Source organism: Malaclemys terrapin, unplaced genomic scaffold (assembly GCF_027887155.1).
Source record: "Malaclemys terrapin pileata isolate rMalTer1 unplaced genomic scaffold, rMalTer1.hap1 scaffold_68, whole genome shotgun sequence".
In the NCBI taxonomy this organism is placed as follows: domain Eukaryota; kingdom Metazoa; phylum Chordata; order Testudines; family Emydidae; genus Malaclemys; species Malaclemys terrapin.
The window spans coordinates 23,844-36,013 of record NW_026530222.1 but is presented as its reverse complement, the minus strand read 5'-3'; the positions used below and the strand labels follow the sequence as shown (position 1 = coordinate 36,013).

General features: G+C 41.7%; 1 protein-coding gene across 1 annotated transcript in view; it reads right to left on the bottom strand.

The window, feature by feature from the left end:
• LOC128829777 (butyrophilin subfamily 3 member A3-like) overlaps positions 1 to 11,263 on the bottom strand; it is a 45,261-nt gene extending 33,998 nt beyond the window's left edge. Inside the window, exons 1-5 of the mRNA XM_054015181.1 lie at positions 11,194 to 11,263; positions 8,598 to 8,945; positions 7,137 to 7,374; positions 3,846 to 3,928; positions 1,773 to 1,796 (exon numbers count right to left, since the gene is read on the bottom strand). Of these exons, the coding sequence (XP_053871156.1) occupies positions 1,773 to 1,796; positions 3,846 to 3,928; positions 7,137 to 7,374; positions 8,598 to 8,945; positions 11,194 to 11,263 (763 nt within the window). The remainder of the gene's footprint in view (positions 1 to 1,772; positions 1,797 to 3,845; positions 3,929 to 7,136; positions 7,375 to 8,597; positions 8,946 to 11,193) is intronic.
• Between the last annotated feature and the right edge of the window lie 907 nt (positions 11,264 to 12,170).

Below are 12,170 nucleotides of genomic sequence, written 5' to 3'. Positions count from 1 at the left end.
GTTCTCTTTTTCAACATCCTTTGGACATCAGAACTGGACACAGGACCCAGTAATGGTCTAAACAACGCTGTATACAGCAGTATTATCGCCTGCCAGTTGCTACTTGCTATTCCTAGGCATAGCCATTCAAAGATTTGGACTCCTTTTCCTAATGGAAAGTTCACCCCAAGGCATTTTGATGGATAACCTCTCCAATGCGTTATCCTTTTTAGGGGCGGGGGGCAGTTTTAGTTTGTGGATGGAGCTATACAGAAGCCAGGCTGATGGAGACTGCACTGAGGAGGCGCTTCTGGCTAGTACCGTCTACTTTTTGTCAGCGCTGACCCCTTGTGGAAGGTTTTATCCAGACACTATTCAGAGAGTGCACTTCATCCTAAAAAACAAGAATTCCGGTGCTGCAATACTTTCTTTGTTTGCTTGTTCTGCTTATAATCAGGTTTCCAGCAGAGCTAGTCAAACAATAGTAATTCTTTTCTGTGAACATTTTTGAAAAACGCATTGTTTTGTCTGAATTTTTAGTGGAAATTTCAAACAAAAAAAGATTGAAAAGGGAGGAAAAAATTTGGTTTCCCCCCACCGTGTCTCCCTCAGAAAGGAGGGAGAAAAGGAGGGCGGAAAGAAAAGTAGAAGAAAACTAAATATACCTAAAAAGATTTGAAAACTGAATTTGGCTTTGCATGTTTCATGAAGAAATTGAAAAATACCTGGGTAAAGTGAAAATTTTTCTCACCATTTTTCACTTCTGTTGAAAAGCCATTTTTAGTTGAAAAATGTTTGGATGCAAGTGGTTTTGGCCAGCTGTAGTTTCCAATGTGAATACTCTTCTTTATTAATTCAACATTCATTTGCCATGAGCAGCTGCGCTCAGGCCTGCCCCTGGTGCACGCTCTATGCAAGGGGGCAGAAAGGGGAATCTCCTATGACCCTTTTACTCCGCTGGTTAGCTGAATAGGATCTACCCCAGAAGGTGCTGTCAATGAGGTACATGCACTGTGGAGACCAGAGTCCTGCCCTGTGTGTCGGCAAATGAAAATAGCCTATAACCTGGGTCATAAACAGATAGTTAAGGGTTAATGCCTCTTTTACCTGTAAAGGGTTAAGAAGTTCACCTAGCCTAGCTGACACCTGACCAGAGGAACCAATGGGAGGACAAGATGGTTCAAAAGGAAGGAGGGAAGTTCCCTTTGTCTGGGTCAGTTTCACTTTTGACCGGAGTGGGAAAGCTCCAGAATTCAGCCTCTTATCAAGTAGTGAGTATTAGTGAAGGGAATAAATTGGTTTATGTTTATTTTCTTTTGTAACTAGTTTTGTGCAATTAGAGGAATAATCAAATTGGGTATTTTTTGTGTAACTAAGTTTTTGCCCAGGGGAACATCCTCTGTGTTTTGAATCTGTTGTCTGTGAGAGTCGCTGGTATGCTAAGCTCTCCCAGAGGGTTTTCTTTTACCTTTCTTTTCTTTAATTAAAAGTCTTATTTTTAAGAACCTGGTTAATTTCTCCTTGTTTTAAGATCCAAGGGGTTTGGATCGGTGTTCACCAGGGAGTTTGTGGAGGAGTCTCTCAAGGCTACCCAGGGAGGGAAAGGTTTTTTGGGGTGGAAAGACAGAGTTTCCCAAATAACTCATAAATCATTTGGGTGGTGGCAGCCAGACCAGATCTAAGCTGTTAATTGAGCTTAGGGGTTCACATGCAGGTCCCCACATAGGTACCCTAAAGTTCAGAGTGGGGGTGACACCTATGACAACCTGTGTATAAAAGACCCTTGCACTTACCCTGATCATCATTATCTCCAGGTCCTGCCAATAAATAAAAGAATAATAAATCATTTTAATTAATACGAATTAACAATTATAATGATCTGGACACTGCATTAACGTTTTAAATAAAACCATTTTCCATGAGGTTTATTTTGAAAAAATGTGTATTTAAAAATAACATGTTATTTTACCACAGGGATGTTTGTATGGCACTTTTCAGGTAATTAAAAAGACCGGGTCACTATTATTGAAAGTGTGTGCTCATAATTAGACTGAAAATAAAACATAAATAAAAAGTAGTCCATAATAACACTACCACAGGGGCCAAGAATGAGATTTGAGGCCAGGGATTTCAGCATGAGCTATAGCAGTAAAATATTCAGGACAGTGCAGTTGTAGAGAAACCACCAAAGTGGAATAATGTCCCCTCCACACCCCTATTTGTGGCTACAAGACCATGGTGGTAGATACACAAGAGACAATGTAGCATACAACGACTCAGAGGGGCCTGCAATAAGAGCTTTATGAGTAGAGCTGGATGAATAATGGAATTTTCTGATTTTAAAAAATTGAGGAAATCAACTGTTTCAATGCGAAACATTTTTTTTTTTTTTGTCAAATCAAAAAAACCTTCAAAAATGTCAATTCCAATTAAGGAAACTGCTTAAATTAACAAAAACTATTTTTTTTTACTCAGTTTTTCTTTTTGATGCTGCCATTTTTTATGTTCTTTTCTCATTTTTTTTATTGTTCAAACTTTGAAGTAAAATAGCATTTCAAATCAGAATGTTGAAGTGAAATATTTTGACTTTTTTAAATGAAATATTTAAAAAAATCCCAAACACTCAATACAAAACATTTCAAATATTTTGAAAATTTTGTTCCCAAGTGAAATTATTTGTTAAATGGAATACGATTTTTGCAAATAGTTTCAGACTCCGAAGCATTCAACAGGAAAAACAAACAAACAAACAAAGAATCAAACAAACCAACAAAGAAACAAACAAACAACTTTTTCTTTCTGGAGTGTTCCTTAAAAAGAACACCATGTGTTTAACTGTGTATTTCCAATTTTGTCTCCATAGCTTACAGAAATAATGTAATAACCAAAACCAAGACAAAGGTTGGTACTTTGTTAAAAAATATTGTAATTAGAGAAATAGTAAAATGCAAGAATCAAAGCCAAAGCTTCTTGTATACCACTCAGATTCCCAGATTCCAATGCTAGAAGAGACCTGAATCCTAAGACAAGACAGTCCACAGAAGTTCCCCAAAATTAATTCCTAGAGACCTTTGGTAATTTTTTTCCAAAGGTTAATTATCGTCATCATTAAAATTTATTTCTTATTTCCAATCTAAATTTGTCTAGTTTCAGCTTGTCACCATAGATGGTTTTAAATAAAATATTTTGAAATAAAACACTCAAAACAAAATAACTCATAAATCATTGCAAATTTTTTGAAAAATTTCTCCCCAATTGAAAATATTGGTGGAATTCAGCACAAATTGACATAATCCCTATTCCTCTTGTGGAGTTGGAGTTATTATGTCAGTGTAATAGGGCACTTAGGTCAGCAGAGCAAGGCTGTAGTGTTTACACTGACATAGTTAGGTTGACATAAGCTGCCTTATGTCAACCTAACTGTATTGTGTAGACCAGGGCTAAGAGGGAGCTGGCTTTGTACCTGACATTATTGTCAGTGTCAGAAGAAACCTTGGCCTAGCTCTTCCTCAAAGCATAGGGTTTACCAGGGGAAACACCACCAAATACATGCTGAAATTCCTCCTGGTCTTGGAGCACTCTATCAATTGAGTATGGGGAGATGTTGTTTTCCTGGGCTTGGTTTCTAAAGCCAGGTCTCCCTTTTCCTTTGCTCAGGGTGGGGGGTGGGATGGAATTTAAATCTGGATCCAGAGACAAAATTCATGGTTTGTTTGTCTATAATGTACTGAACCAAATAATGGAGTCAAACACCAAACAAATATGTGAGGGGCTGAGTCAAAAACTGGTTCCAATTCTGGAGCCTGTTTCCAGTAATAATTTATACCATTTGCAAGTGGAGGGCGAAAGACTGCAGCCCTCCTCACCGAACATTCCCCTTGATGCCAATTTCAGTAAACACTCAGTAAGTGATTTAATATAGCATCGTAGCCATAAGCCATTGCACACACTACAATAAACAGAAAATATAATTTAAAAGAGATACAAATTTTAAAAACACAGGTCTAGCACTTCCCTAAAATCAGTTCCACCTTTAAAATCACCACCCTGAAAACAATACACAAAACTAAAATTAAAAAAAAGAAAGAAAGAGGAATATGTCATTTTGTTTAGATCAGAAGTAGCCTGTCACATACATTATTTAAACAGAATTTAGTCTTATATTGTAAATATGAAGAAAGTCTAGAAATGTAGATAGAAGATCTTCCTACTTAAACAATAGATGATCCCGATGATGATCATGCCAAGGAGTAGGGCTGAGACAGCCTTAATATTTTTGTCTGTAGAGCAAAACACACACACACACAAAAAAGGTCATTAGTTACGGAAAATATCCAACACATAGATTTGTCCTGATAAAGAAGTGCCTTTCCGTTTTAAAGACAGAGAACAATTCTAGGTTGTTTGGGGTCTTTTGTTGTGTGTGTTTGCTGGCAGCACAATTAAAATTATTTGACAAATGAAATGGAAGAAATGGATACAGATCTGGACAGATTTCAAAACAAACAAAGAAGCACAGCATCATAATTTCTCATTTATTATTTTTGTTCCTCAATATTACACATTTATTTTTTTAAATAGTTTTCACAACATACAAAATCTTTAAGCATAAAAAGGGGAAAGCTATTGTCTAAAATGTATCCCAATGAGTCGGCAATAAATCCTGACCACAAACTGACTCACTAGGCTTGGATGGTCAGGAATTTTGTAAAATCCTCTGCAGAATTCCCACATTTTAGGTTCTCAGCATACACTTGTTCTCCTTTGACTTTCCTTAAAATAGTCATAGTTCCTAAAAGGGTTGTTGTCTGCAGTTCACCAATGGTTCTTATCTTTTATTATTATGATATTACCCATAATCTATCATAATAAACATTTTGGTGTCATTTAAATTAGAGAACAAAAAATGCATACTTACCAGTGTTCTTCTCAGAGGTTTCTGGGTGGGGGGGAAAGAAAGAAAATGTTTCATGAAATACTGCCACAATAAATTACAAGCTGTATGGCTGCCTTACCTCCAAAATGCCACGTGCCAATGCCAATACTCAGGCCAGGTCTATACTCAAAAGTTAGGTCGACCCAGTTACATTGCTCAGGGGCGTGAAAAATCCACACCCTTGAGTGGTGCAGTTAAACTGACCTAACCCCAGTGTAGACAGCTCTAGGTTGATGCAAGATTTCTTCTGTCAACCTAGTTTTCGGCTCTCGGGGAGATGGATTGACTACAGTGATGGGAGAACCCTCCTGTTCCTGTCGTGTGTGTCTACACTGAAGTTCACCAATGGTTCTTACTGTTTATTATTATGATATTACTCATAATCTATCATAATAAACATTTTGGTGTTATTGAAAGTAGAGAACTTTGGTGTTATTGAAATTCAGACTTATCAGTGTTCTCCTCACAGGTTTCGGGGGGAAGTGTCGGGGGGAGAAAGAAAATGTTTTACACATTGTTTCCTCAAAACTGTGCATTCGTATATGTGCACTGGGTGGGGAATAGATCAGATGCCCCAGTAAAGGACAAAGTGTGCCCACATTTTACTAATCAAATAATTTCCATTGTGACAAAATGAATATTTTCTCTACCTTGTAAGAATCATTTGTGTCTGTTTCCTATGCAGAAAGGGTGAGATTTTTGGTGTTCTTTAGCTAATCACTTATTTTCTTTTCTGTGTTTGGGCAAATAGTGCGATAGGTAAGTGAATTGTGTTTAAGGAAGTATTGTTTTAAGAAAACAAGAAAAGACCCTACACACATGCTAACCAGCTTCCCGGAGGTTACCCTGAAGTCACTGGGAGTTGTGGGTTCTTAGCACCTCACATGTCTCAGGCCCCTGCAAACTGGGGTTTGTGGGGGGGTCACACAGTTCATAGCTTACGCAGGCTGAGCTCATTGCATGCATCAGGGGCTCCTTGCATCTTTCCACCCCACACAACTCCCTGTGGGACCTCATCCCATTCCCCTCTATTTCAGGGACTCCCTGCAGCCACCTAGTCTTTCTCCATACCAGGGACTCTGTGTGTCCCTCCATTCACCCTGTCCCCAAGTCAAGTGCCCCATGGCCCCTACATGCCAGGGATCCTGTGTGCAGGCCCCTTACCCTTCTCTTCACATGCATCCCCATTCCCATCTTCCCACCCCCACAATCTTTTTCTCCTTTCTTTCTTTTTTTCTTTCCTTTTCAGTGTTTCACCATTTTTAAATTCTATTGGGACACAGGGCAAAGATGAGACGGGGGAATTTTTATGCTGAAAAGTGTTATTTATGCCATCAACTGGTTCTTTGATCTACAGACAATTATAGAAGTGGTGGAAAGTGCTATGCCAGCTCTTCTATCCAGGTGCTAGGAGATCCATGTGATCGCCATTTCCCCTTTCCAGTTTTCAGATTTCCACCAAAATTGACAAGGTTCTGCCCATTGATATCTAGAACATTCCCTGAAATTCTGGACTTGATCGACTGCAGCGTTCAAAAATTGTCATATTACATCTATTAACACTTAGGCCTGAAACTCTAAGTTATGCTAAAGGATAGTTAACCAAGACTGCCATGTAACTTTGCAAAGTTAGGCTAAGAGAGATAATAAAAATGTTAGCAAACAGAATTAACATTAACATCTGCAAATTTTGCCATCTCACTGTTCACCTCCTTTCCCAGATCATTTATGAAGATGTTGAACAGCACAGGTCCCAGTACAGATCCTGGGATGACCCCACTATTTACCGCTCTCCCTTGTGAAAACTGACCATTTATTCCTTCCTTTTCTTTCCTGCCTTTAAACCAGTTACTAATCTATGAGGGACCTTCCCTCTTATCCCATGACAAATTACTTTGCTTAAGAGCCTTTGGTGAGGGATCTTGTCTAAGGCTTTCTGAAAATCCAACTACACAGTATTCACTGCATCACCTTTGTCCACCTGTTGACTCCCTCAAAGCATTGGTGAGGCATGAGTTTCCTTTACAAAAGTTGCATTGACTCTTCCCCAAGATATTGTGTTCATCCAAGTGTCTGAGAATTCTGTGCTTTGCTATAGTTTCAACCAATTTGCCTGGTACTGAAGTTAGATTTATCAGCCTGTAATTGTCAGGATCACCTCTGAAGCCTTTTTTTAAAATAAAAGTGTTGCTACATTAGCTGTCGGCCTGTCATCTATTACAGGCTGTTCTGGATAACGCAGCCGATTTCTCCAGTTTCCTCTCCCAGGATTGTGACATGGCTCAGAGCACTGAACAAAAGTTCACGACCCTGCTCTGTTTTGGTCACAGGCTGCAGATCCTGCCCATTCTTTGTAACCCAGTGGAGTTCAGGTTTGGGGAACCACCCTTCTGACCTGCAGGCTAGGTCAATCCCCTGGCCCTGGGGACCCAATACATCAATGGATACAGAAGCAACAGCTAAAACAAGAAGACAGAGCATGGGAAGAGACTATCTTCAGGGAAACAGCATTGTCCCTTTGTTATGGCTTTAGTTTTAACTCAGGGCACTGTCCCAATTTCTGTGTTTTTCCTACTGGAGTTCAAAGAAATTCTTCACCTGATTCTCCAGGGGATTCCAGATCATGGCGAGTCTCCACAATAAATGGCAAGTTGTATGACTGTCTTTCCTCCAAAATGTCCCATGCCAATGCCAATACTCAGGCCAGGTCTATGCTCAAAAGTTAGGTCGACCCAGCTACATTGCTCAGGGGGGTGAAAATTCCACACACTACACATTAAGCCGACCTAACCCCAGAGTAGACAGTAATAGGTTAATGAAAGAATTCTTCTGTCAACCTAGCTTTCGCCTCTCGGGGAGATGGATTCACTACAGTGATGGGAGAACCCCTCCTGTTGCTGTAGTGTGTGTCTACACTGAAGTTCACACAAGTCCTTAGACAGGGATCACAGAGGGCTGGGCCTGTTTCTCCGCTCCCTAGTCCCTGCACTTGGGGCAAGGATGGAAGAGAGAAAGGCCTTTAAGCCACTTTCACTCTCTCTGTATTCTGGGGCCAGGTAAGGCCTGCCCAGCCCCCTGGTGTAAGTTAGAGCAGCTGGTCCCCAAGGGCTCTGGTAAGCAGAAGATATCCATGGTGCCTTGTGCTCTGCCCAGGTGCCTAACACATCCCGATCTGCCCTTCTATTGGAGGGTGGGTGCTGAGTGGGTGCAAAGCCATTAAGCCAGTCAGAGACCTGCCCAGGGCTTATTCTCATGGGGCCATTTCTGCCCTCTTTAAGACCCCTTTACACTGCCAGTGCAGCATAAGGAGTCCTTGGTGTGACTGAAATCAGGCTCAGTGTTTCATACACTGTGAGTTTAGGGCTTAGTTGCTCCATACAGGCACAGTTTAGAGTAAGGGGCCAGTGGGGAGTTGTCCTACTCCAGAGCTCCTAGGTGTACACAGGCTGCTACATGCAGCTTGTAGCCCCTTGCAGAGCTGGGCAACTCTACTGGTTGGTTCATGTGGGGCAGAGCTATGGGTCTGCCTCCTTCTCAGCACCCTCAAGGCACCATGAGCGACAGGGACTGAAGTTTTGTCTGGCCTTTAGACTGGTCACAGAGAGGGACAAAGTGCGTTGTGCCCTCTCCTCACTGCACATCTGCATCATCGACATCTGACCCTGCCAATGAAATCACCAACCTGCAATTTGAAGCTCGGTTGCAGCATCAGCGCTCCACTTGTTAGACTTCACAATGCAGTTGTACATTCCCCTATCAGCCGGTTGGACATTCTTCAGCTTTAAAGACACATTCCCAGTGGTGAATCCATCCTTCAACAGCACAGTCCGGCCCTGGTAGTTTGGCCCTGGCACATCCTGGCCTGTCTGGGCTCTGTATTCATGGACAATCTCTATATGTGCCTGGTTGATTTTCTTCCACTGCACTTCCATATTGTCCAGCTGCATCCTGGTGGAGATCTGGCAGGGTAATACCACATCCTGGCCGATGATCCCAGTGACAGTTGGGGACGAGATGACTTCAAAACTCACTGAAAAAAGGAAACCTAAATGAAGGAGTGTCTACACTGCTACTGGGGGAGTAATTGCAGCTCAGTAGGCATGCCAGTACTAGCTTGAATGTAGCCCGCCTGGCTAAAAAGAGCAATGAACACATGGCATCATGGGCTTCAGCTGTATAAGCCCACCTGGAACTCTGTGTACATACTCACATTCCTAGCTCACAGAGGGGTTCATGCTGCTGTGTCTTCTGTGGTACTTTTAACCAAGCTAGCTAGATTCAAGCTAGCCCAGGTATTGCTACCTGAGCTGCAATCAGTCCTCTGACTGCAGTGTAATCATATGTTGAGGGTCTGTCCAGAATAAAACTGATGGTGTCTGTAATAGCCATGAATTCCAAGTGGTGGGACAGGAATCTATTTTCATAAATTAAAGAATGGAAATACTCTACAAATATGTACTTGATTGCTATTGTTATTGTTAATTAGTAAAAAGGATCTGAGATTATTATTCTTATTAAAAACCTTAGCTTCACAGATGATATTGATCTCATAGCATTGACCAAGGAGGATTTACAGAGAATTACTGGCAATGTAGACCAGGAAAGTAGAAAAGTTTGGACTAAGCATCGGCACAGGGAAGACAAAAATTATGGCAATTGGAAGACAAGAAGAAGAGGTAAAGATCAAAGTCAGAGACAAAGAACTAGAAGAAGTGGAAAAATTGTGCATCTTTAGGACAAGTATCAAAGAATAAGAATGAGGAAAATGACATAACAAGAAGAATTATACGAGCTGCTATTGTATTCAGAAAAATCTGCCACCTCTGGAAGGCTAAAGACATGTTTATAACAGAGAAGCTCAGTATGTTTGAGAAAAGTGCCTTGCTGATACCTCTGTGGAGGTTGGAATACTGGAGTATGAGGAAAGCCAACTAATGGAAGATATTGACTGCAGAAATGAAGTGGCTGGGGCAGGATACTGAGAGTTTCCAGACTGCAGAAAATAACAAATGAAGTGATAAGAAAATGGGTAGGGCAAGAAATAACTCTGTTGCAGAAGATTCAAGAAGGATAACCATGGTGGTTTGACATGTGTCAGGAATGGGCCTGAAAAGGATACCATATATGACTATACATACCAGAATGCAAGGAACTAGAAATAGAGGAAGACTAAGAATGCATTGGCTAGAAACCGTGACATAGAACAAAAAGGTTTAAAGAAAAACGAAGCCGTGAAGCTGGTTCAAGACCGAAAGTGGTGGAAAGACGTCACTCATCCCCCATTGTAACTGCTGGGCTGACAGATGGGAGTCAAAGAAGAATGAAGTTTAGTTTGGTTATTGCACCATTGGTGTACAAGACATTGTATAACAGATCAAACCCTTCCAAATATTTAACAAGAGCCTGCCTGGGAGATTCTAGGTCTGGCCTATGAGACTTTGTTGAAAAACATTAAGATGTGTTTCAAAACATGTAGAAAAAACATCTCTTTTTTTTAATTTGTGAAACAATTCAATGTTTTCCAATGTTTTTATTAAAGAGATTTTTTTCTTTGTTTTGTTTGGGGCAAGCAGCTTCTGTGTTTTTTCTCACTTTTCCAGTTATAAAATAGGAAATGAGGAGAGGGAATGGAGAAAGGGGAAAAGGAGGTCAGTTGAAAGATCATAAAATAAAATTAAAAATTCTTCAGAAAATGGTCATTGTTGGGAAATGGACATTTTCCTATGGAAAAATAAAGTTTCAAATGAAAATGTCAAGCCTCTGTTTGCCCTGATCCCAGCCATCAGCCACCAGGTACACCAGGGCAACCCTCTAGATATAAATAGAGCAAGATGCAATTTCCACTAAAGAAGGATAAACTCACCCAAGCCAAATTGTGTTATTTTCTTTTCTACTCTAAGGGTTTACATTGGTCATCTTTTCCTGATGGCTAGAATTGGGGCAGATCCACAGAGTAGATCAATTGTACATCTCCACCTCCTACTGACCGCAGCTCCATAATGAACTGAGCACCTCACTGGAAAAAACAGGGCTAACAAAGGCTCTGAAACTGCAAGATGCTGAGAACCAGCTGTGAGAAGCCAAGCTCAGTAGGAGTAGAGAGCACCCAGATGCTTCCAGGACCAGATCCCCAATGCCGCCTGTTTATATCTTAGTAACACAAACAAAATCATTTTCTCTGCTGAAACACAGATACCAGTAGGGGTTTCATGCAGGTTTAGGGTCTCGCTCCAGGAATTTTGTGCTGCAGAGAAGTGTTTTACTGACAATGCTTTTACCTGAAAAGGGAATCGCTGCTAGGAGTATGGCACAGAACAAGCAGCTGGAGAGCTGTCCCTGTAGCTCCATGCCTCTGGTAGCTGAGGTGGGAAGAGTCACAGGGGCTGATCTGAAATGAGATCAGCAATCAAAATAGACACAGATACTCAAAAATACAAGACAAATGATTTCTCGTTATTCCCCCTTGAAATACACCAGGCTGTTCCTTCCCTTCCTTTTGTATTACTGTACGTTTCAGGGAAAGCTGAACAATATGGGGGGGGGGTGTTACTATGTGCAGCCAGTGTGGGAGTGAGTGGAGGGGGCAGATCACATGAGAACCTTTGCTGTGGTGGAAGGGATACTCACTGCCATAGTCCTAGTACTCGGGGACGGCAAGGCCATGTGATTCCAGCACCACTGCTGTCCAAGCGTGGCACAGCGCCTGCCCTTCTCCAGGGCTGCTGGAGACACTGACTCTCCCTGAAGCACAATGGGCCAGAAATGCAGGGTGTGATGGGGCTGCAGGCATTGCCTGTATGAGCTCTTCAATCTCCCTAGCTTGAGTCCTGGAGCAGTGAACTGCAGCAGCACAAGCTTCAGTCCAGGCTATACAAACCAACCATCCCAGAACCCAGGATAATTACTCCCAGGACTAGCCGGTGTTGCTGTAGCTTCACCACTCCAGGACCTGTGCTAGTGAGATTAAAGCTAGCTCAGGCATGTCCCCTTGAGCTGCAGTAATAACCAGTGACTGCAGCATAGACACACGCTTAGCTGCACCTGGTTCCGACTGGACGTACTTTGGTGATGTGGCAGTTGGGAGAACAAAGGAGTCGGTCGCAACTCCCTAATTCTGGGACCAGTTGTATGCCAGCTCTTGGGCTGCTCCTAGCTATTACATCAGATCAGTTTAACAGGAGTTCTGTAATGCTCAAGACATGCCAGTTCATGCCCCTATGACATACCCCACAGGAGCTGGGGTGGCACACAGGCC